The sequence below is a fragment of the Oncorhynchus masou genome, chromosome 32 (assembly GCF_036934945.1).
Source record: "Oncorhynchus masou masou isolate Uvic2021 chromosome 32, UVic_Omas_1.1, whole genome shotgun sequence".
Taxonomy (NCBI): Eukaryota; Metazoa; Chordata; class Actinopteri; order Salmoniformes; family Salmonidae; genus Oncorhynchus; species Oncorhynchus masou.
This window is the reverse complement of record NC_088243.1, coordinates 42,459,010-42,485,642: the sequence shown is the minus strand read 5'-3', so window position 1 is coordinate 42,485,642 and position 26,633 is coordinate 42,459,010. Positions and strand designations below refer to the sequence as shown.

The following is a 26,633-nucleotide window of genomic DNA, read 5'->3' as shown; positions in this document are numbered from 1 at the left end:
CGGAAAAATAATTACCCACAAAACACAGGTGGGAAAAGGCTACCTAAGTATGGTTCTCAATCAGAGACGACAGACAGCTAGCTGTCCCTGATTGAGAACCATACCCGGCCATTAACAAAGAAATACAAACATAGAACGCCCATCCTAGTCACACCATGGCCTAACCAAAATAGAGAATAAAAAGCCTCTCTATGGCCAGGGAGTGACACAAACACCCCCCCCCCGGACATCATTGTACATGCGATACAACAACAGAGTACTACGTTTTTATTTTACCACCATGCTGGATTTTCATTTCCTCAAAACAAAAACAATAACAAATGCGCCTAGGGGCACATTTGTTTCGCCTATCGCGGATGTCAGCTTTAATGGCCACTCTGTAGATTATTAAGGACCTCACAGACTGTTCACTCGGCGCAGACAGAGATAGTGCAGGCGCATCAGTGTCAAGACAGAGAGACTATAACACTGCTTCTATTACCAGGTATCAGACTGTTGAACAGCCATCACTAGCCGTCTACCATGTGATGCAAAACACACACACACACACCTCATACTCATAAACACACGCACATACACAAATTCACACACACTCCCACACAGCCAACTCTGCTGTCCCATTTCATAGAGACATTGAACCATTGGACACTTCCTGTTTCTTACATACTGTAGCTCATTCAAATATTTTGTACTACTGTACTTTATATTTAGTTATACTGTTTATACATATACATTTATACATATTTATTTATATACTGGATTCTTGGCATAGCTTACTCTAATATATCTACTGCTGAACATACTAGGCTTGGGCGGTATTCTGCATATACTGTATACTGGGGTATTTGGAAATAGCCACGGGATGGTTTTTCAATACTGTTGAAAATATTTATTTGAAGTTTTTCAATACATTTGATATTTGTAGCTATTTTTTTAAGTAAATACCTGCAGTCAACTTGTGCAATACGTTAGGAGATAAAGATCCCATACTTCATTTTTATCCGTCACATTATTTTGCATTATGAAGCTTACTTATGTCCCCAGCACAGTTGAGCCAGTCACGTGTTTGTTTGTAAATAGCACAACAGTAGAAAGCAGGAGCAGGTGATAGCGGTCACGTTTTATATTGAAAGTCAACTGTGTTTTTATTTGCTTCAATAGAGTGAAAAGGGACGTGCAACTACAGTTTTCCTTCACAGAAAATACATTAGTGCAACACAGCCACACAAGTAAATGAGCTTACAATGAAAAGGCAAGGTATTTTTTGCATAACTATGTATGGCCATCATATTTCTAATGTTTAGGGCTATTATAGAAAGCCAGCTACATTTCCTTAATGTTTTGCTTAAAGTTAATCTAGCATTTTAAAATAAGCTACACATCAGAGTTTAGAAGTGCAACTGAAGCAAACAATCAGTCTGATAACGAGCATAAATTACAATTGGAAGCATTTTAGATCTGTTTTTACAAAACGCAGCAAGATGTTTTTTTTACGCGTTTTATCTTTTTTTCCTGCGTGAAAAAAATGATGTATCTGATATGCATCTGTATTCCCAGTCATGTGAAATTTCAATATTTCAATTCACAGATTTCCTCATATGAACTGTTACTCAGTAAAATATTTGACATTGTTGCATGTATATTTTTATTCAATATAGCATATCTTGTCTAAAATCTTCCAGTGTACATGCGTATAGTTTGCATTTTGATTACTGTTACGATGCTATTTAGGTTATTAATTGGCTTTGTCCCAATGTTCTTGATTTATAGTGCTTTTTTTCTCCCCAATTCCGTGGTATCCAATTGGTAGTTAGAGTCTTGTCCCATCGCTGCAACTTCCGTACGGACTCGGGAGAGGCGAAGATCGAGAGCCGTGCATCCTCCGAAACACAAAAACACTCCTGTGGCATTGCGCCCGCTCCTGCCACAGGAGTCGCTAGTGCGCTGCCGCTCAAAACCTTCCCTAACCTGGACGATGCTGGGCCAATTGTGAGCCGCCCCGTGGGTCTCCCGGTCGCGGCCGGGTGCAACAGAGCCTGAACACGTACCAGGTTCTCTAGTGGCACAGCTAACACTGCAATGCAGTGTCTTAGACCACTGCACCACTCGGGAGGCCCTGTGTGCTTTTTAAAAAACATTTTACGGTATTGTTAGGAGCCGGTAACATATGCATTTCGCTGCACCCACTACAACATCTGCTAAACTGTGTACTCCACCAATAAACGATTTGATTTTGTTTAGCTGAAAACCAGGGATGCTCTCACACATAAGCCTGAGTGTACAACACATAATGAATACCTGCTCTTTCCATGGCATAGACTGACCAGGTGAAAGCTATAATCCCTTATTGATGTCACTTGTTAAATCCACTTCAATCCGTGTAGGTGAAGGGGAGGAGACAGTTTAAAGAAGGATTTTTAAGCTTTCGAGACAATTGAGACATGGATTGTGTATGTGTGCCATTCAGAGGGTCAATGGGCAAGGCAAAAAATATAAGTGCCTTTGAACAGGGTATGGGAGAAGTGTCAAGAACTGCAATGCTGCTGAGTTTTTCATGCTCAACAGTTTCCCGTGCGTATCGAGAATGGTCCACCACCCAAAGGACATCCAGCCAACTTGACACAACTTTGGAAAGCAATGGAGTCAACATGGGCCAGTATCCCTGTGGAATGCTTTCGGCACATTGTAGAGTCCATGCCCTGGCTAAGTGAGGCTGTTCTGAAGGCAACTAAATATCAGAAATGTGTTCCTAATGTTCGGTATATACTCAGTGTATGTTTCTGAGCAATGAGACAATGGAAGGAGAGAAAACTGATGTGATTCCAACACACATGTAAAAAATTATTCTACCACAATGTGCAAATCCCTTCTACGGAAAGGGTACTAATCTCTCTCTTAATGGAAGATAGCCCTAAAGGGTGAGGATGTCACATTGAGTGGATGGAATGAAATCCTGAAGCTGTTTTGTTGAGAGGTTAAGCTTGTTGGTATATATTGCCATCTTGTGGATTTCTATCAGTACTTCAGCCTCGCATACAAAGAGGTCTCATGGCATCATGCACCAATATAATAATAAAATAACCTTAAATTGGGCTATATTGAACTGTAACACTTCAATTTAAATGAGAAAATACAATTATCATTGTATACAATAGAGTTCATACAGATTGCTAAATACTTTTGAAATGATTTAGCCAATTAGTCAAATTAACACAATGCTAAGCGAGTTCAGAAACACTTTAGGGAGTGGAAACATTTTTCAACCCATACCTACTGCTGATTGTTTATAGAAAGTCAAGATTGTCCAAACAAGTCTCCTAAATTGGCCATAAAGAGACTATATGAAGCAGGAAAATTAAAAAGCATGATTTCCACCTGGATAGCTACAAACTCAGATCTGCGAAAAACCCACCTTGTATTCAATCCACTCTCTCTACCCTCTCTCTCTCTCTACCCACTCTCTCTCTCTCTACCCACTCTCTCTCTCTTTTCACAGCTCATCTTTGTCATCGTCTGCTTCAGCTCCGATGGGACAGTTCACCCCGGTCCCCTTCAGACAGCAGTAGCCCTTGGGGACCTTCTTCAGGTACTGCTGGTGGTAGTCTTCCGCGTAGAAGAACTCCTGGCCCTCTAGGACCTCTGTGGTGATGGATCCATAGCCCTTCTCAGATAACACCTGAAATGGACACAAGGTCAAAATACAAGAAAGGTATCATGAACGGAGCCAGGAGATTTTCCTCCTGACCAGGAAAAATTCTAGATTCTGTTTTTGAGGCATTAGTCAGGTTACATGGTCAGGAAATGCCCTAATCATAAGAACAGCTACAAACTGACTTCAAGGTTTTGTTCACTAGTCAGAAAATCTAAGAAAAATAACCGGAAATGGAGCCAAACTGCTCATTTTTGTTATCCATTGCACAACATTTTGAAATGTTTTGCTACGATATACCCAGAACATGAACCAGGTGCACTTTTTCCAAAGATAATGGATCTGCTCTCTGACTTAGAAAGCAGCGTGGTTGATTGATTGACACATGAAACAGACTCTGTTTCTCTATAGCGTTGGCTCTGTTCCTCGCGCTCTGGGACAACGCTTGAAAGAGTCCCTGGTAGCTTTGAGCTCTCCATAAGTGTTGCAACATGGTGTAAGCACCTCGAGAGCAGGATTCAAACACTCTACCTGCTGAGGGAGTACTCCGTTGCAGCAAAACACAAGGCTTCCTTCCACCCGCAAAATACATTTAAAGACTAGCACTCTGGAGACCCCAACAAAAACAATCATTCTAAGGTGTGCTGGATTGTTCACCGCCACAAGGGGATCCCTTCATCCTTCCACGATTCTTTGCATCCTCGTAGTCTTGGCCTCGTTCTCAAAACACATTGGAAGGACCGAGAGGCGGAGAGAGGATGCCAAAAATCGCGGAGAGACATTGTACTGCTACAGAGCAGTATTAGTCCCTTATTTGTCAGGGAGAAAGAATAAAGCCGCGACATGCAGTACCAGCCTTCAGCCACAAGGCAGCAGTGAAGAATTTAGAGTGGGATTGTGCTGGAGGTGATGCCCGAGGTGGTGGTTCTCTCTCTATATCAAAGCACTGACTGCCCCCAGAAAACAGACTGATTTTGATGGAGTAGAGAAGGTTAGTATTTGAGGAGGTAAGTTGATCCTAGATCTGTAGCCAAAGGATCATTTAGAACCCGAGCACGTTCAAAACAGGATTCAAGACCATCAGTCCTCACTGGCCAATACGGTTTGTGCTGAGATATTTCAGACTGACATTGCATCAAAATCAAATGCCACATTTTGAGAAGTTGAGGGACAAAAAGCATTGCAATTATATTAAATGTAGGATATTCCTATGGCAAATGCACTGTTATAATATACACATTCCCCAATGAAAGCTGCAAAGGGATTGCCCACCCTTTGCATATTTTACAATGGAGGGCAGCTTTTCCAGACTATAAATAGGCCCACTACACACTCATTATAGACAGAAAGCCCCAGGGTATCAGATGCATTAGAGGTTCGCTTTTATATGAGAGGAACACAATGCCCAAGAAATGGCCTGATAACAGAGAAGGAATAGGCTACACTCTCAAGCCTGACTCTAATGCAAGTCACAATACGGCAGCCATTTTGAGCCCATAAATCAGAATGCATGCAGTCACGTCGTGTCAAAATGCCGTAGTGGATCCGCAAGGCTCACTGCGGCTGGAGAATCCGCGAGCGCTAGTGTTAGCAATGGGTCTGACTGAATAGCCTTTGAGTGCAGGGCACCTTAGCGCTACACTAGCCCCAGTGAGCCCTGCATTGCGAGCTAGCTCAGTCAGACCATCTTCACGCCTGTCGGAAAGGCTTGGCTGTCAAAGGCACTACGGCCGAGCGAGCGCGTCTCTCTCCCGTGTGACGACGGAAGGACCGTGGAGAGCGAGCTTCACCGTAGCTCCAGTCAAGCGAGAAAGCAAGAGACACCCCCCCCCCCACCGTTAGAGAGAGAGACGGACGCCCGACACAAATAAAATGTGACACACCGGGTAAAGAAAAAGAAAGGTTCACTCTCTATTTATCTACCGTATTCTCTCTATATCTACTTCGGGAGGCCCACGCTGTAGAGAGAGAAAGAGAGCGAGAGAGACAGAAAGAGCGAGAGACAGAAAGACCGAGAGAGCGACAGAAAGAGAGACAGAGAGACAGAGAGAGAGAGAGAGAGACAGAAAGAGAGAGTGACACACACAAACACATTGAGTCATCAGTTGGACATTATTAGAGGAGTTTTGCCCTCACCATGGACATGGTCATTTATGCAATCTTTAAAAAAACATGGTTGACAGTTCTGTCAAAAGCAAGCTAAAGGACTGTTCCTTTTCTCCCCAGTCCTCTTCTGGGTAATGCTTCACAGATAAATGACATACCATAATATCTAAACAGAGCACACAGCATCCCATAATAATGTTACTACAATACAAATACGTTACTCAATCAAAGAAAGGTTGCTCGAAAACAATACACGTATACAGTGCCTTGCGAAAGTATTCAGCCCCCTTGAACTTTGCGACCTTTTGCCACATTTCAGGCTTTAAACATAAAGATATAAAACTGTATTTTTTTGTGAAGAATCAACAACGAGTGGGACACAATCATGAAGTGGAACGACAATTATTGGATATTTCAAACTTTTTTAACAAATTAAAAACTGAAAAATTGAGCGTGCAAAATTATTCAGCCCCTTTATTTTCAGTGCAGCAAACTCTCTCCAGAAGTTCAGTGAGGATCTCTGAATGATCCAATGTTGACCTAAATGACTAATGATGATAAATACAATCCACCTGTGTGTAATCAAGTCTCCGTATAAATGCACCTGCATTGTGATAGTTTCAGAGGTCCGTTAAAAGCGCAGAGAGCATCATGAAGAACAAGGAACACACCAGGCAGGTCCGAGACTGTTGTGAAGAAGTTTAAAGCCAGATTTGGATACAAAAAGATTTCCCAAGCTTTAAACATCCCAAGGAGCACTGTGCAAGCGATAATATTGAAATGGAAGGAGTATCAGACCACTGCAAATCTACCAAGACCTGGCCGTCCCTCTAAACTTTCAGCTCATACAAGGAGAAGACTGATCAGAGATGCAGCCAAGAGGCCCATGATCACTCTGGATGAACTGCAGAGATCTACAGCTGAGGTGGGAGACTCTGTCCATAGGACAACAATCAGTCGTATATTGCACAAATCTTTATGGAAGAGTGGCAAGAAGAAAGCCATTTCTTAAAGATATCCATAAAAAGTGTTGTTTAAAGTTTGCCACAAGCCACCTGGGAGACACACCAAACATGTGGAAGAAGGTGCTCTGGTCAGATTAAACCAAAATTGAACTTTTTGGCAACAATGCAAAACGTTATGTTTGGCGTAAAAGCAACACAGCCCATAACCCTGAACACACCATCCCCACTGTCAAACATGGTGGTGGCAGCATCATGGTTTGGGCCTGCTTTTCTTCAGCAGGGACAGGGAAGATGGTTAAAATTGATGGGAAGATGGATGGAGCCAAATACAGGACCATTCTGGAAGAAAACCTGATGGAGTCTGCAAAAGCCCTGAGACTAGGACGGAGATTTGTCTTCCAACAAGACAATGATCCAAAACATAAAGCAAAATCTACAATGGAATGGTTCAAAATAAACATATCCAGGTGTTAGAATGGCCAAGTCAATGTCCAGACCTGAATCCAATCGAGAATCTGTGGAAAGAACTGAAAACTGCTGTTCACAAATGCTCTCCATCCAACCTCACTGAGCTCGAGCTGTTTTGCAAGGAGGAAAGGGAAAAAATTTCAGTCTCTCGATGTGCAAAACTGATAGAGACATACCCCAAGCGACTTACAGCTGTAATCGCAGCAAAAGGTGGCGCTACAAAGTATTAACTTAAGGGGGCTGAATAATTTTGCACGCCCAATTTTTCAGTTTTTGATTTGTTAAAAAAGTTTGAAATATCCAATAAACGTCGTTCCACTTCATGATTGTGTCCCACTTGTTGTTGATTCTTCACAAAAAATACAGTTTTATATCTTTATGTTTGAAGCCTGAAATGTGGCAAAAGGTCGCAAAGTTCAAGGGGGCCGAATACTTTCGCAAGGCACTGTATTCTCATCTTCACACGGTGCACTCTACAATATCTTGTAAAAAGTTACAAAAAAATGTCTCGAAAAGCAATACCTCATTGTGATATAATATTATAATATGATGCTCCTGACATCAGGGATCATCATTTACATTCAGCCGCAGGACTTTTACTGGCGCAGATGGTCAGGGGGTCGGAACATCATTTGTAGACTGTAAAGTGACCGCAAAAAGCCCAAAAAGGATATAGTGCCTTCGGAAAGTATTCAGACCCCATTGACTTTTTACACATTTTGTTACGTTACAGCCATATTCAAAAACATTTTTTTTTTTTTTGCCCCCTCATCAATCTACACACAATACCCCATAGTGACACATTTTTTCTAATTTATAAAAACTACCGAAATATCAGAATTACATAAGTTATTCAGACACTTTGCCCAGGTTCAATCTTGGTTTCATCAGACCAGAGAATCTTGTTTCTCATGGTCTGAGAGTGTTTTGGTGCCTTTTGGCAAACTCCAAGGCTGTCATGTGCTTTTTACTGAGGAGTGGCTTCCGTCTGGCCACTCTACCATAATAGTCTGATTGGTGGAGTGCTGCAGAGATGGTTGTCCTTTTGCAAGGTTCTCTCATCTCCACAGAGGAACTCTAGAGCTCTGTCAGAGTGACCATCGCCAAGGCCCCTCTCCCCCGATTGATCAGTTTGAACGGGCGGCCAGCTCTAGGAAGAGTCTTGGTGGCTACAAACTTTTCCATTTAAGGATGATGGAGGCCACTGTGTTCTTTTGGACCTTCAATGCTGCTAAAATCCCCAGATCTGTGCCTTGAACACATTCCTGTCTCGGAGCTCTACGGGCAATTCCTTCGACCTCATGGCTTGGTTTTTGCACTGACATGCACTGTCAACTGTGGGACCATATAGAGAGTTTTTTTTTTGCATTGTCATTATCGGGTGTTGTGCGAAGATTGCTGGAAAAAAATGACATAACAAAACGTGGGAAAAGTCAAGGGGTCGGAATACTTTCCGAAAGCATTGCATAACTTTAGACTAAAACATAATCATTTCAAACCTTGCTTGCATTTGTTTACGGTCACATATATCTCTCTATTATGCGTGTGAATAGTTTGGAACAGATTTCCAAAATTAAAATTATGTTATTTGTTGCTGTTTTTACAGTTTTTTTATGTCCAACAATAAAACTTTAAAATATATATATATATATTTTTTGCTCTGAAAACTTCTGGGCCAATTAAAATCCTGCCAGTTGGGGAATCCTTCCCTATGTAGAGGATTAACAGCAAAATAATAGCTGAAAGACGAAGGGAAGGGAGAGGTTCGACACAATTGTTATCCAGATAGACAAAGCGAGCAGCCATGACAGTGCACCAAATGACCTGAGTGAGGGGGGAGATTGAAAGAGGGCGATGAAGAGGAGAGAGGGTGATGAAAGAGGGTGATGAAGAGGAGAGGGGCATGGAAAGAGGGTGATGGAGGGTGATGAAGAGGAGAGGGGCATGGAGATGGATAGGCGGGGAGAGGTAACGGCAAATAAGAGAGGAATAGGGAAGCCCCCTGCTCTTCACTCTTTATCTGGAAAAAAAAGGAGGACAGAGAAACGGAGTAGAGAGAAGAAACTTTAGAGGCCTGACTATTAATGTCTTCTCCTGACAGGTTTGGGACAGCGACAGAGCCAAGAACACTTTTGAGTGTGCGTGTGTTTGTGTATCCCTACTCTCCAATTATGGCCTTTGTTCTTTATGGGAACAGTGAACTGACAGCGCACATCATATACAGTTCCAGTCAAAAGTTTGGACACACCTACTCATTCAAGGGTTTTTCTTTATTTGAACTATTTTCTACATTGTAGAATAATAGTGAAGACATCAACACTATGAAATAACACATATGGAATCATGTAGTAAACAAAGATTCTTCAAAGTAGGCACCCTTTGCCTTGATGACAGCTTTGCACACTCTTGTTTTGCACAGCTTTGCACTCTCCAGCTCTCCAGCTTCACCTGGAATGCTTTTCCAACAGTCTTGAAGGAATTGCTGACCACTTGTTGGCCTGTACTCTGCGGTCCAACTCATCCCAAACCATCTCAATAGGGTTGAGGTCAGATGATTGTGGAGGGAGCACTCTATCACTCTCCTTCTTGGTTAAATAGCCCTTACACAGCCGGGAGGTGTGTTGGGTCATTGTCCTGCTGAAAAACAAATGATAGTCCCAAGTGCAAACCAGATGGGATGGCGTATCGCTGCAGAATGCTGTGGCAGCCATGCTGGTTAAGCGTGCCATGAATTCTAAATAAATCACAGACAGTGTCACCAGCAAAGCACCCCCACACCATCACACCTCCTCCTCCATGCTTCACGGTGGGAACTACACATGCGGAGATCATGCGTTCACCTACTCTGCATCTCACAACAAAATCTCACATTTGGAATCATCAGACCAAGGACAGATTTCCACCAGTCTAATGTCCGTTGCTTGTGTTTCTTGTCCCAAGCAAGTCACTTATTATTGGTGTCCTCTAATAGCGGTTTCTTTGCAGCAATTCGACAATGAAGGAAGGCCTGAATCACACAGTCGCCTCTGAACAGTTGATGTTGAGATGTGTCTGTTACTTGAACTCTGTGAAGCATTTATTTGGGCTGCAATCTGAGTCCCAGTTAACTCTAATGAACTTATCCTCTTCAGCAGAGGTAACTCTGGGTCTTCCTTTCTTGTGGCGGTCTTCAGGAGAACCAGTTTCATCATAGAGCTTGATGGTTTTTGCAACTGCACTTGAAGAAACTTTAAAATTTCTTGAAATTTTGCGGATGAACTGACCTCCACGTCTTTAAAATAATGATGGACCGTCATTTCTCTTTGCTTATTTGAGCTGTTCTTGGCATAATATGGACTTGGTCTTTTACCAAATAGGGCTATCTTCTGTATACCACCCCTACCTTGTCACAACACAACTGATTGGCTCAAACGCATTAAGAAGGAAAGAAATACCACAAATTAACTTTTAAAAAGGCACACCTGTTAATTGAAATGTATTCCAGGTGACTACCCGATGAAGCCGGTTGAGAGAATGCCAAGAGTGTGCCAAGCTGTCATCAAGGCAAAGGGTGGCTACTTTGAAGAATCTCAAATATAAAACACATTTTGATTTATTTTACACTTTTTTGGTTACTACATGATTCCATATGTGTTATTTCATAGTTTTGATTTCTTCACTATTATTCTACAATGTACAAAATAGTCCAAATAAAGAAAAACCCTGGAATGAGTAGGTGTGTCCAAACTTTTGACTGGTACTATATGTAAAGTACATTTGCCGTGTGAGTGGGTGCTACGTTCTGTGTATCCTCTGTGAGAGTGTGAGTGTGCATGCTCATTTCTGTGTGTGTGAGTATGTGTGAGTGCGCATCTGGGCACGTAGGATGAAGAGCGTGTAAGCGCTTCTCCGCTCATCCCACTCACAGACCGGGTCAGGCATCCATTTTAGGTTGCTTCTCAAATCTGCAGCCAGAGTGTGAACCTACATTTTGTTTGGGAGGCAGCGAGACACCAGCCAGCGTGGCTGTGCTTTTTCACAGCCACAGCACTCCGGCTACACGCTGCGATATCACACAGCTCACCTATGAACACTCCTTTAATTTCGACTTATTCATGACCTTCAAAATACTTATTCTGTATATGTACATATGAATGCACGCAAGTATATGCATGTGTTACCTGCATGGGTTTTGCATGTTCAATAGTGAACGGTAGTGGATTTTAGTAGCATTCAGAGCCTTTTTCACTGTGGCGGTTATAAACTAGAGGGTGGATAAGTAGGACTAAGGGGTGTGTGTGTGTGTGTCTGTGTGTGCATGTGCGTGTGCATGTGCGTGTGTGTATGTGTGTGTGCGTGTGTGCGTGTGTGTGTGTGTGTGTGTGTGTGTGTGTGTGTGTGTGTGTGAGACAAAATACAGACTATGGGGATAATAGAGATATATATCACTGATAGTTCAACTCAAGGGTATGCTGAGACACAACGTGGTGCAAGGACATACAGTTGAAGTTGGAAGATTACATACACTTGAGCCAAATACATTTAAACTCAGTTTTTCACAATTCCTGACATTTAATCCTGGTAAAAATGCCCTGTCATAGGTCAGTTAGGATCACCACTTTATTTTAAGAATGTGAAATGTCAGAATAATAGTAGAGAGAAGGATTTATTTCAGCTTTTATTTCTTTCATCACATTCCCAGTGGGACGGAAGTTAACATACACTCAATTAGTATTTGGTAGCATTGCCTTTAAATTGTTTAACTTGGGTCAAACGTTTCAGGTAGCCTTCCACAACCTTCCCACAACAAATTGTGTGAATTTTGTCCCATTCCTCCTGACAGAGCTGGTGTAACTGAGTCTAGTTTGTAGGCCTCCATGCTCACACACGCTTTTTCAGTTCTGCCCACACATTTTCTATAGGATTGAGGTCAGGGCTTTGTGATGGCCACTCCAATACCTTGACTTTGTTGTCCTTAAGCAATTTTGCCACAACTTTGGAAGTATGCTTGGGGTCATTGTCCATTTGGAAAACCCATTTGCGACCAAGCCTTAACTTCCTGACTGATGTCTTGGGATGTTGCTTCAATATATCCACATCATTTTCCTTCCTCATGACGCTATCTATTTTGTGAAGTGCACCAGTCCCTCCTGCAGCAAAGCACCCACACAACATGGTGCTTCCCACCCCCGTGCTTCACGGTTGTGATGGTGTTCTTCGGCTTGCAAGCCTCCCCCTTTCCCTCCAAACATAACAATGGTCATTATGGCCAAACAGTTCTATTTTTGTTTCATCAGACAAGGGGACATTTCTCAAAAAAGTATGATCTTTGTCCCCATGTGCAGTTGCAAACCGTAGTCTGGCTTTTTAATGGAGGTTTTGGAGCAGTGGCTTCTTCCTTGCTGAGCGGCCTTTCAGGTTACGTGGATATAGGACTTGTTGTACTGTGGATATTGATACTTTTGTACCTGTTTCCTCCAGAATCTTCACAAGGTCCTTTGCTTTTGTTCTGGGAATGATTTGCATTTGTTGCACCAAAGTATGTTCATCTCTAGGAGGCAGAAAGAGTCTCCTTCCTGAGCGGTATGATGGCTGCGTGGTCCCATGGTGTTTTACTTGCGTACTATTGTTTGTACAGATGAACGTGGTACCTTCAGATATTTGGAAATTGCTCCCAAGAATGAGCCAGACTTGTGGAGGTCTACAATTTTTTTCCAGAGGTCTTGGCTGATTTCTTTTGATTTCCCCATGATGACAAGCAAAGAGGCACTGAGTTTGAAGGTAGGCCTTGAAATACCTCCAATTGACTCCTCCAATTTTTTTAATTTTTAATTTTACCTTTATTTTACTAGGCAAGTCAGTTAAGAACAAATTCTTATGACGGCCTAGGAACAGTGGGTTAACTGCCTGTTCAGGGGCAGAATGACAGATTTGTACCTTGTCAGCTCGGGGATTCGAACTTGCAACCTTTTGGTTACTAGTCCAACACTCTAACCACTAGGCTACCCTGCCGCCCCAAATGTTGTCAATTACCGTATCAGACACTTCTAAAGCCATGACACAATTTTCTGGCATTTTCCAAGCTGTTTATAGGCACAGTCAACTTAGTGTATGTAAACTTATGACCCACTGGAATTGTGATACAGTGAGTTAGTTATAAGTGAAGTAATCTGTCTGTTTAAAAAAATAATAAAAAATAAAAAATAAAAAAAATAAATAAATAATGACTTGTGTCATGCACAAAGTAGATGTCCTAACCTAACTGTCTACTGTACGTAGACACATACATGGGCACACACAAACAGGCACACAGTCAAAGACCACACATAGGGAAGGACAGGAGTTTTATGGACCAAACCAAGGTGACGAATTGGATAAGGCATTCCGTAGTGACTGTAAAAGAGCACAGGTACACTACACTCTTTAGAGCCCCGAAAAGAGCAGTTCTGCCCCCATTGAAGAACGCCTGGGTCTCTCCTCTAGACTTTTTAGCCCACAACACCCCCCCCCCCCCCACACACACACACACAGCTCTTTAAGCCAGGCTCTCTTATCAGAGCGCACACTTGCTTCGCCAAGGCTCTCCGATCACATACTCAGGCGCACGCACACGCACACACACAAAGGTGCACACACGCACGGGCGCAAGCACGCACACTCACTCAATGCACTCTGGCTGGCTTGTTAAAAACCATTGTTCTACACACAGAACGGAACGCGGTCACACCCTCCCCCAACTTCCTACAAACCCCCTAGCCCACCTCACACCATCCCCCCGCCACGCTTCTCCCCTTAATCAAACCCTCCCATCCCTCCTTTCTTCCCCCTAGCTCAGGAGAGACACCACAGGAGAGAGACAGAAAAGGAGAAAATATGAAAAGGAAGAGAGCGAGAGAGAAGTAGAGGGAGGAAAGAGAGATGGAGAAAGAGAGAGAAATGTAGAGGGATTGAGGGAGAGGGAAAGACAGGAGAGAGAGAGGTAGAGAGATATGGAGACAGAGAGAGAGAGAGAGGGGGGGAAGAGAGACAGAGAGTGTGTGTGTGGGGGGGGGGGGGCGTTATGGTGCTCCTTAGCACAGCAGCGCTGCTTCAGAAGTCTTTGATGTTCCGCACATTTCAAATTTCATTAGAGCGAATTCTAAAACCTCATCCTCTACTCATCCCCCTCTCCTCTCCTCCATGCCCTCCCCTCTTCTCACGCTTAAACAAGCTTTTCTGCCTCTCTATTTTTTGTTGTTGCTTTAAATACGCACACTATCTTTTTTGTGCCGCTGTACCGAAGTTAAGAAACTGAAAGCCCTGCAAAAGGAAGGAGCCTTGTAAGGGTTAATTATTCATTGGGCTGTGTGTACGTGCGTCTGTGTGTGTGGCAGAATCTTGGGCAGCCTCTAGTACCTATTGCCAAGCCAACCACATCTCTCCAAGGATGAGGATGTGCTTTTAGGGGGGCACACACACATACGGGCACTGTACATACACACACACACACGTAAGCACACACAGTCATGCTTGCAGTGGACGTGCGTGCAGTACACACACACACACACGCACACACACACACACACACACACACACACACACACACACACACACACACACACACACACACACACACACACACACACACACACACACACACACACACACACACACACACACACAGAGCACAGAGCACCAAATCGTAATGAGACGGCAGAGCAATAGTAATTTCACATTACATCAGCTATTTTGCAACGGACAGATTCTTTGAAATCCATCAGATGTGCTTTGGCACTGTACGAATGAGAACTTGAGGTATATAGAAAAGACTAACCATTTAAGTTATCACAGAGAGACGGAAGTCCTTCTATGGCAGGGTTCCATTCATTAAGGTATGCAACGAAAAACATTGTGCAACACAAATCGGAAATAAGTGTTTCTTATTGGACAAGTGGTCCTTCTCTGTTTTATTCCGTTTTTGTCAATTTCGGTGCCTAATGAACATGACCCAAGCTTACAAAACAAATCTCTCTCTACAATATGCAATTGTTCAAAACTAACCAACAAGGCCACAAGCTCCCTGAGAAGCAAACGTTTGTTTCAACAGTTTATTGTCAACTGCTTTGACCGTTGTGATCTTGAACGGCCCCAACCGCAGCAAGCCCCCTATCTGCACATGCAGCCAATGACTGGGGTTAGCGGTTAGCCTCTCAATGACAATGACTGGGCTTAGCAGTTAGCCTCTCAGTGGCAATGACTGGGGTTAGCAGTTAGCCTCTCAATGGCATTGACTGGGGTTAGTGGTTAACCTCTCAATGACAATGACTGGGGTTAACAGTTAGCCTCTAAAGCCCTGATCTTTTCTACTGGAGGCCAGTTTGTGAAACAAGCCATCTCGCCTATTCACCCCATCTTAGATTGACAACCTGCGCCTCTCTCTCTCTCTCTCTCTCTCTCTCTAATGGCACATTAATCCAAACCGACTCTGAGACGCACATGTATTGCCTAATCCATTCCTCCATCCCGTCCTAAATGGGATTCATAGGAAATGAGGGGAATGGGATCGCCATGGTAACTGTTCGGTCCCAGGGTCAGCGGTCATGGACTGGTGGGCTGTCAGGTTGCTGTGACAGCGACCCCCCCCCCTCCCCACCTCCCTAGCCTTGGCCTTGGGCAGGGGTCAAATGTCAGGCAGGGGTGGCAGCTGGGACCAAAGAGAGGGGACAAGGGGAGCTAGGAAGGGGACAGGGCGGGGATGCAATCAGATCACAGAGCCGAGACTGAAGGGCTGTCAAAAGGCCGCTGAGCCCCCCCCCCACACACACACAAAATGATTCAGAGGGGTTAGGTTAAATGCGGAAGACAAATTGAATGCATTCAGTTGTGCAACTGACTAGGTATCCCCTTTCCTTTCCTAAATCGTAATGAGACACATGAACCTCACACCCCAGGAACCACCACACACACATATATTATGACCCCCCCAGAGGGGTGGAGGGCTAGGTCCGTCCAGACTGTCACAGAAGGACAGTAGGACATGCCCTGCCACCTCTGTAACCTCAGTGTCAGCCAAGAGCCCAGTGACCTGACTCAACAGAAAACAAGAGGGACAACAGAGTCCCGCTCAGTCACAAACCCTGCTGAGGCCTCTGCTGTGTCAAGCATTTCACTGTCTTCTCAGTGCAACTGATGCGAAGAGGCCCAAAATGGCACCTCTGTAGACTAAAGGGTCAGACACACTTAGAAACCTGACTGCCGATAGGTACTTACCACCTCTGCCCAGAGTGATGGAAGTTAACTTTCTGTTGTTCACATAGAACAGTTCTACCTCCAATTTGCTTTGTTTAAATACTCCAGGCCACAAGGTGGCAGTGGCTGGTTGACTTGTGCCTGTAGCTATTAAGCTAATTAATGTTCTGACATTGTTGCTAGCTAGCTAGAATATGTAGTAAGCCCTTGTTGATACTAACCAGATGGCCTCAACTAGATATAATTACATCACAATGGATTTGTTTTTGAATTAAGCTGCCTGTTAACTGTAGAGAGTCGGTGGAGTACCTAGCTACATTGTGCTAAATGGCGATGCTAACCATTTAGCTAATGTTAGTTAGCAAGCAGGAAGGGACAATGCTAAGTGAGGGTCCTTGAAAATGAAAATGGTTAAGGTAAGGGTTAAGGTTAGGTAAGGGTTATTTTTCAGTTTAGGGTTCAGGGTAGGGATGTCCCAAGGATCCCAGATAGCACTAACCATGGAATAATGGAGAGTGAATTAAATTATTTCATCAAAATCTTGATATATCACTAGTTTGGTAAAACATTTAGTGTTGTGTGCATTGTGCTGCACTTTACCACCCCATTTGTTTCATATGAAGTGTGTGTGACTGCCTGGTGCACATTATCAAACTCAACCTAACAAACAAAAAATCCTTCAAGCACAAGATTCCTTAGCTAGATGTAAAGACGTATTATAAGGCTTTATTGTTTTAGTTTAAACAATTCTCGTGAAATAGGGGTTGGACAACACCGGGGAAAAGTGCCCTCTTTTTTCCTTTATCTTGTCACTTTTGTTGGCTTTCCCATGTGGAGGTTTGTGTTCTCTGATTGGCTCAAAGTCAAGTTCTCGACCACTGACGAGCATTGCGAACTGCAAACTGCAGGTTCGTCGGTACCAGGTCGGAACACAGCAGGGGCGTCTTTTATTCTAGCAAGAGAAGGAATGGCCTCCTACGGTGCTACAGTAAGTACCTGGTTCTATGATATTGAAGGGTTATCCTTTGCTAGCAATGAATCATGACTTGCTGGAGACAAGTGAACCCGAGGAGCAAAAAGTAGTCTGTGTTTTTACACAGCGGCACTTGTGATATCAAAATTCCCTAATAATGACGTAATGTCAACGTAAAGCAGAGATTCAGGTTTGTTTAAACCAGTATTTCCCAAACTCGTTCCTGGAGACCCTGGTTTTTGCGCTAACACTACACAGCTGGTTCAAATAATCGCAGCTTGATGATGAGTTCATCATTATTATTATTATTATTATGTAGTGCTAGGGCAAAAAACAAAACTGTTATCCTAGTGTAAGAGGCAACGTGTTAGAAGTGTAGTGTTAGATCATAGTGTATGTGAGTACACTGACAAAACAATAGGAACACCTACTCTATCCAAGACATAGACTGAACCAGGTGAAAGCTATGATCCCTTATTGATGCCACCTGTTAAATCCACTCCAATCAGTGTAGATGAAGGGAAGGAGACAGGTTAAAGAATGATTTTTAAGCCTTGTGACATTAATACATGGATTGTGTGTGTGCCATTCAGAGGGTGAACGGGCAAGACAAAAGATGTAAGTGGCTTTGAAAGGGTTTTGGTAGTAGGTGCCAGGAGACTAGTTGACTCAAAGAGAGAGAAAGACGGTAGTTGAACAGTTTTGAACAAATTGATTTCTTCAAAAATGAAGAAGAAGCAAGAGAGAGAGAGAAATTATTTTTCACTTTCACTTACTTTGCTAGCAAATGCAACTAGCTAGTTTAGCCTACTCAAACACCCGGATCAAACAGAGGGATGCTATCTTAGCTAGCTGGCTATGACTATCCAACACTGGAACTCTTCCAAGTCAAGATAAGCTTTTGGTTTTAGACCTTTATTGCCACCGGGGCTCGTAGATGTAACTGCTAAACTGCTTACTGACTGTACACACTGTACTGCATGATTGTAGCGGCTTTACTGATGCGTTAGTTCTATTAGCTACAGTATGCTGATTATGCCGTTACTTTAGCTAATATGGTGACATCCATGTAGGCTGTGTGTAGAGGTCAGGGCTTATGATATGGTTTGGCTTTCACCTGGTGACAGACAGCTGTTATGCATTGAAGTCCACAAGCGAAGGGAAAAGGTGAGAGAAGGGGAGCGCCTAGACACTCCAAAGAATACAACGTGGCTGCTATGAAAGTGAATTGTGTTTACATGTGATCAGGGTGTATCCATTCCACTGATTCTGTTGAAAAATGTTTCTTAAACTCCAGCAAACAGAATGAAACGGGGATAAACATACCTTCATTTGTCCAATAGAAACTCTCGTTTGCAAATTGTTGGACTAATGATCACACCCTAGACCAGCTAGATGCAGGCAAGAGTGTGCAAGGCGCTATTAAATGTGCCAGTCTGTCACCTAAAACAATTATCTCGACCTGTGTGCTCCTACGTTGTAAACTTTCATGCATAAGCTAGGTTGTAGCAACCTCGTGGTGGGTATAGGGAACATTTGAGTATCATGTAGTAGCCTAAACCTATCGAGGTCACATTGAGCTGGGTGAATTGAATATGAATGACAGTCATCCCAATATGCTGTCATAGAAATAAGGCCACGCCTTATCGTCCTCCCTCATCTTAAACGGCACCGACCGCCATTGGTGCGTGTGTGCGTCTATGTGTGTGTGAATGCACACGGGTGTGGGTGTGTGCGTGTTTGTTCGTGTAGTTAGCGTAGGGTTAGAAGGTTTTTCAGCACCTCTTGGTAGGCTTGTCTGGTGTTGAGAGCCAGCTCCTGTTGAGAGGGACTGGAGGCGTAAATGGCTGAACGGTACTGGGTTCCATAGTCTGCCTGCTGCTTCATCCCTGAAAGCACACCGACGAGACAGACAACGCAGGTAATTGTAGTAGAAGTGCCAACAAACATTGTGATATACACATCATATTTTTCCCATGAAGGAGCAGACTTGACTGGTCAAGATTGTAGCATACATTTTCCACGCCGCCTGGCTACATTTCCATACTGTATGAAAAAAATATTCAAATTGTAAGTGAACTGAAATTACATTTGTCATTGAGTTACCCATTTAAACATCTCCGTGCATCTATTTCTATAAAAGTGCAGCTCTTTCTCTTGTGTTGTAGACACAGTAGTAGAGGACAGGCAGTGTATCTGTTTCCCATTCTCAGTCTGCTAGCGCGGCTCGTCAAGCTGTGCTCTGCAGCTTGTCAATATTTTCATCAGCTTTACATCAGACGCGTTGGAGAAGACTTGGCTCCCGTATATGTACTGCTAAGTGGCCAAAAAGCTTGCTTCTATTTTCTACTTTTGAAATGCCACTATCCTGGGGGACGTTTGGCATCGAATGGCATCAGAGTCTCTTTCAGGCCGTCTGTCCCTCTATTCATCGCTCTCTTTCTCTCTCTCTCTCGCTCTCTCTCCCTCTTTCACCATCTTCCCCTCTCTGGTCCTTCTTCACATCCCTCCCTCCCTCTCAATTTCACTCTCTGTCCTGCTTCTGATCCCTTTCTCCTTCTATCCCTCTGTCATATTCCCCCCCCCTCCCTCTGTCCCTCTCTTTCTCTCTCTCCTTCTCTCTCGGCAGGGCTGGATGAAGGCCATTTTACCCCCAGCTCCCGTCAGTGCTTATGGCTGCCGCCAAAACACCTTCATCAAAGGGCACAACAACGCTCCCTGATTGGCTGCCCCAGCGCCGCCGACCGTTCCGCTTGACCTTCCCATGTGACGTCCTAGGGTCCCTAACCAGCCACAGTGACCATCGCCGTTGCCACTTCATGCCCCACATGGCTTTCACCATGACGTAGGATGACAAACAGTTGTCAACAAATATTTTGGAAGCAAAAGAGACTCAGGTTAACTTAGTTTTTTTTTAAAGAGGGAAGGGGGAGAGATGAATGTAGGAGGAGAGCAGAAAGATAGAATGGAATATAATAAAATAGAATATAATTAAATGGAATTAATTTAATATAATATCATGGAACAGAATAGAAAGGAATAAAATAGAATAAAATAAAATGTTATAGTTTTCACTTCAGAGGTTGTGATGGAGTAGAGGGAGACAATGATGAAACCAAGGAATCCATGACATGATCCACGGCATCATCACACTTCATCCTATATCACGATTAAATATTGTAAATCATGTCACATTTGATCCCTCTTACTCTTCCTTTAAGAACTCCTCAGAGCCCCAAAAATAATCTAATACTTAAAAACTCCCCATCTCTGCCCTCTTTCCTTCTCTTCCCCTTCCTTTATTTTTAAGGGCCCTTATTTTTCTCCACCATCCATCAAAGAGCATCAGAAATTATTAATGAGACCCTCCCTGCTCCTCTTGAATAATTCATGAGTGCCTTGCTTCTGAAAACAGAGGGGATAATGGGGGGTGTAGAGGGGGCTAGGGGTTACCCCACCCTCTGCACATTTCACAAAAGGTCACCCACCTAACCTACGCACCACCAAGCCCTAATTATAATTGTGTTCTTAAAAAAAACGATCCCCTTCCCAAAAATGCCCCCCCCCCCCCCCATCTAAAAATGTGGCAACAAAAGTTGGGTGATAAAAAGTTTGTTTTCTGAGTTCTAGGGAGATTACTAGTTAGTAGTGACAACTCTCCCCAACAACACATCTCGCCTGCGTCCCAAATGGCACCCTGTTCCCTGTGTGGTGCACTACCGTTGACCACAGTCCTATGGGCCGTGGGCCCAAAGTAGATGGAATCGGGTGCCATTTGGTACACAGCCCTCTTGGTTGTGCTTTAAACCCTCAAGAGATTTCCTACTTATCCATTCTCCAGAAAGAAAATCTCTTTCAGCACTAACTCCGGCACATACGTACACACTACAGTCCCTGCAGCTAGCTTCCTACTTCTGGCAGTTGTTGGATGTGGATACATCCTAAAAGCCTCTTTCTTTCTTTCGTTCCTTTCTGTCTCTTTCCTGTATTTCTCTCTCTGCCCCTCTCTCTTTCTTTCATCTCTCTCTGCCACTCTGATGAAATTGCGTGGCCGGATGAGGAGTGTGTGAGTGTGTGTGTGTGTGTGTGTGTGTGTGTGTGTCTGTGAAAAGTGTGTGGGTATGTGTGTGCATAGGTCTGAGTGTGTGTATTTGAAACATGTCTGTGCATTGTGTGTGTGTGCACGTTTGTGTAGGCCTTATACTATGCACAGATTTGTGTGTTTTTCAGTTGCAGGCAAAAAAGTGGATGAAACGGTAAGAAGTTAATCAGATTAAGGGGCACGCCGGCTGCTATAAAAAAAAGTCAAACGGGAGGGAGGGAGGAGGACGAGGAGTAGGGGTGGAAAGAGGGAAGAGAACTGAGGGAGAAAGGTCTACTCGAAATGATGATGAACCATAATTCAGAAAACAAAATGGCAGACACCCCCACCACCATCTCAGCACCTCAGTGCTTAACACTTTGTTTTAAATACTCAAGCCAAAAGATAACAAACTATGTTTGATGGAGACGGTGTTATGGTGTAAATGTGTGTGTGTCCTCTCCCTTATCCCATTAACAACTTAAAGTGCTCCAATTAGCCGCTACTTCTCGCCGCGTTCCTCTCCTCCTCTCTGGCCTCTCTTTAGTTCCCTTTTCACCCTGCTGTCGGCAGTGCCACGCGCCTTTGCACGCAAATATACGTACGCACGCACTCATGTCTCCGTGCCTGGCAGAGAGTGGAGCGGAGACGAGGACAACTCAGTCACTCAGTGTCACAGTCGGCAGCTAGGACAGAGCAGAACAGAGCGCATGGATTGGCAAGGAAGCCAATGCAATCCTGCGCCATAACCTTGCACATCTCGCAATAATTCACACCAAAGAACAGAACCAAGACAACACAGGCAATTTTATTCAAATCGACTCGCATAAAAAATAAGCCTATTAGGCGTAAGGCTATCCGATGTGATTAGAATAGCTTAACTTAGCCCACAGTAATATCTACACACACAATAACACTTTTTCTATTTTCAGAGACAAACACACTAAACACAAGCCAAACTCCTTCGTTCACAGCTAGTATTCAAATTGTATTCTATTCTAAACTTCTATTCTAAAGAAAGGCAATAGTACTACAGAACAGTACTAGAGAGCCGCAGTGCCACTAAAGCCCCCAGTGTTGGAGCAACAGCCAGCACCCAGGTAGCGCTGTGGCCCGAAGGGACTACTTGAGCTGTGTGCGTGCCAACCCAGAGACCGACCGCTCCACTCACTGCTGCTATTTTTGCCCCTGTCTTACGTAACCCGTTGCTGACGCGCAGGAGAGAGAAACGTAAGAAAGACCCCTCAGGGCCCGTACGCAATGAAACGTGCGTGTAGATGTGCACGAGCAGGATGGCAGTCACACAAACAAACAGTCACCCGTCCCGTCCCTCCACCGCGCTCTCTCTCTCTCTCTGGCAGGGTGAGAGGGTAGGGGTTAGGTGTAGGGGATCATTGAGGAAGAGGGCACAGCTAGCCCTTCAGCTAACCCTGCTAAAGTAGAACAGGGCTGCTCCTCAGAGGGTTGGCTGAGGGTGACGCACGGACGCACACACACTGAGGATCATGGAGAAGGACAGGGGAAGACGCTCTGCTTGTCTGCTGCTACTCCTTGTACATAGCCATGTTATTGCTATTTCATTGTGCTATTATATTGTGCTACTATTTTTCTGTTTCTCTACTTGTTCATGTTCTAACTTCTGAACTGCGTTGTTGGGAAAGGGCGTGTAAGCAAGCATTTCACGGTAACGTCTACACTTTTGTAATCGGCACATCTGACAAATACAATTTGATTTGATCACTGTGTCGTCCAAGTCTTCCCGCTATGGTAACACGACCCTGTGTGTGTGTCTGTCTGTCTGTCTGTCTGTCTGTCTGTCTGTCTGTGTGTGTGTGTATATACAAAAACCTCACCTCCTATCACCACATATTGGTGTATTTGGGGGGGGGGTTCACCGGGTACATGTCTGGTGATTGTTTGTTGTGTCTCATCACAAGCTAATTCATCTCCTCAATGAGATATTAATGCCATACCGGGAGGCCTCACCTACTACCACACACACACAACGCAGACAATCTCCATAAATTTGACCTGTCACCCCACCCGTCGTCAGTGACACGTGGTAATGAGAAGGGGAGTGGGCCACTTTCAGCATGACGGAGGGGTGCGGCAGGGGGGGGTTAAGGTCACCCCCCAAGAGGGCGTCTCGCTTTAGATAGGGGGTTCCCCTAAAATATGGCGGGGGGGGGGAGATGTGTGTCATTAGGGATGCGTGTCTTTTCCAGCTGGGGAGGAGGGGAGGTAAGATGGGATGGATGGATGGTAGCAGACAAATGTGTGATGGCGTCACTGGCTTATAGGGGGAGGTAGAAAGAAATCAAATAAAAAGGGTCCCGCAGTTCGTTGATGCGTTTGGCAATTTGATTTATGTGGAATCCTCTCGACATTCACAACCGCGAAGTTGGTTTGCTGTCTTCAGCATGTGTGTGGGAGGTAAAGGGAGGTATTCACGTACTTATATGCCCTGTACCATATACTGCAAAACCTATCTCTTACCTCTTTGTGTCCATGCATAAGCTAACTCGCAGAACGGGAAAAAATAATGGAACCTAGTGAAGAGAAACATGGAAAATGCATCAATGCAAATACAGGTTCCGTGGTCCTGTGCTAGCGTAAACAGGCCCGCAATTGAGCAGGACACAGCAGTGCGGCACATTCAGATACATTATGTCGAACAAACATGCCGCTCTGAAATGTAGAATAAGGAATCGGGTCAGCTCTATTCGTGCCATTTCATTGTGCAACGATTGACACGTGGAGCCTACTGAACGTGGCCCAGGTCTATCACTTCAACAGTCACACAGCGAGCGCGTCGCTGTCCTCTGAAGAAAACGTTTGCGTCGGCCATTTTGTTGCCTTGCTCACTGACGCAGCAGCATTGGCAGCCAGACACATGGCGGGCATGTCTTCAAAAAATGTACGAAAGAACGAGAAAGAGGGGGAAGGAGGGAAAAAAAACAGACGAGAGGAGACAAAGGGGGGAGGGGGGTAAGATGAAGAGTGGGGGTTGATGATGGGGGAAGAGAGAGAGGATGAGGAGAGGAGAGAGTGACTAAGACATAAAAGGGGAGCGTGAAGATGAGCGGGACGGCCTCGGGGGGAGCGGTCGACTCATAGCGCCGCTCTGCGGATGTGCTGACGGGACAATAGGAGAGGGGAATGAGGAGGAGAGGAGAGAAGGGGAGAGGAAATGAGAGCAGAGAAAAGGAGTGGAAATGAGAGGAGAGGAAAGGAGGGAAGAGGAGAGGAGAGGAAAGGAAAGCATCAGCTCTGGGGTGTTAGGGGATGGGGGGAGAGGGGGATGGAGGGATGGGAGGAGGAGAGGGGTGAATGGGTAAGGAAAGGGGAGATAAGATGCTCTTATCCTCCAGACAGATTGAGAGCCCCGGGGTCCGCTGAGAGAACAGGGGGTTGGGTCCCTCTTTTAACAAGGAAGTAACGAACTGCTGAAGCAGCCAAGCGTGTGTGTGCTCTCTGTATATATGTGTCTGTGTGTGTGTGTGTGTGTGTGTGTGTGTGTGTGTGTGTGTGTGTGTGTGTGTGTGTGTGTGTGTGTGTGTGTGTGTGTGTGTGGCTGTCTGTTTGTCTGTCTGTCTGTGTGTCTGTCTGTCTGTCTGTCTGTATGCGTCTCTTCATGTATGTGTGGGTGTGTGCTCTGTATGTGTGTGAATGCGTTTTGAGAGTGCGTACACGTAATGTGTGTGATGATGTATATGCGCCCAAGAGAATCTACAAGCTCTTAGTACAGTAGTTTTCGAATCCACACAGGAACAAACGTTACATTTGAGTATTTCCATATGCAGATGTCACATACAGGGTTTGATCATTTTACGACACAGCATTGTGTGTATAAGAGTAGAGTGTGTGTGTGTGTGTGTGTGTGTGTGTGAGTGAGAGAGAGAGAGAAATAAAGAAAGAGAAATGGAGGGTGTTGGTGAGGAGACAGAAAGAACAAACTTCTAATTTGTGTTGAGGGTATGCACGTACGTCTTTATGCAACATCCAAGAGAACTCACCAGATTAAGTGTGTTACTGAATATGGAAACAGGGCACAAAGAGGAGGCTGCTGGGAGTATCTGGTTGGCTGGGAATGTTGCTATCCTAGCCGTGATTGGTGGAGGCTGTGCAGTTCGACATCACATTGTTGGGACTAAGCCCTTCTGAACTGAGGCAATGCAAAAAGGCAGAGATCTCACACATGCATGCACGCTCACAAACACACAATGGGAAGAACTGTGTGTGTGTGTGTGTGTGTGTGTGTGTCTGTGTGTGTGTGTGTGTGTACAGTGCCTTCAGAAAGTATTCACACCCCTTGACTTTTGTGTTACAACCTTAATTTAAAATGTATTAAATTGAGATTTTCTGTCGCTGGCCTACAAACACTACCCCATAATGTTAAAGTGGAATATTTTTCTACATTTTTACGAATGATTACAAATGAAATGCTGAAATGCCTTGAGTCAATAACTATTCAACCCCTTCAAGCCTAAATAAGTTCAGGAGAAAAACATGTGATTAACAAGTCACAGTATGAGTTGCTCTTTGTGTAATAATAGTGTTTAACATGATTATTGAATGACTACCTCACCTCTGTACCCCACACATACAATTATCTGTAAGGTCCCTCAGTTGAATAGTGAATTTCAAACACAGATTCAACCACAAAGACCAGGGAGGTTTTCCAATGACTCGCAAAGAAGGGCACCTATTGGGTAAACATTCTAAAAGCAGACATTGAATATCCCTTTGAGCATGGTAAAGTTATTCATTACACTTTGGATGGTGTATCAATACACCCAGTCACTACAAAGATACAGGTGTCCTTCCTAACTCAGTTGATGGAGAGGAAGGAAACCGCTCAGGGATTTCACCATGAGGCAAATGGTGACTTCAAAACAGTTAGAGTTCAATGGCTGTGATAGGAGAAAACTGAGGAAGGATCAACAACATTTTAGTTACTCCACAATACTAACCTAATTAACAGAGTGAAAAGAAGGAAGCCTGTACAGAATGAAAATATTCCAAAACATGCAAAATATATATTATTCTATATTTGTATTATTCTATATTTGTATTATTATATTATTTGGCAGAAGCCTAGTCATGGAAGGTTTGAGGAACAAACACAAACTACCCCTGCCATCAGTCTCATGGATGATTGGCTCCCAGACACATTAACACAGT

At 44.1% G+C, this 26,633-nt stretch overlaps 1 protein-coding gene across 2 annotated transcripts in view; it reads right to left on the bottom strand.

Annotated features, from left to right (window-relative positions):
* Window positions 1-252: 252 nt before the first annotated feature.
* The window catches only part of msrab (methionine sulfoxide reductase Ab), a 44,313-nt gene continuing 17,932 nt past the window's right edge, over window positions 253-26,633 (bottom strand). For both annotated transcript variants that reach the window (XM_064954179.1, XM_064954180.1), the window contains exons 5-6: window positions 19,151-19,257; window positions 253-3,676 (exon numbers count right to left, since the gene is read on the bottom strand). In XM_064954179.1, the coding sequence (XP_064810251.1) occupies window positions 3,491-3,676; window positions 19,151-19,257 (293 nt within the window). In that variant the 3' untranslated portion in view covers window positions 253-3,490. The remainder of the gene's footprint in view (window positions 3,677-19,150; window positions 19,258-26,633) is intronic.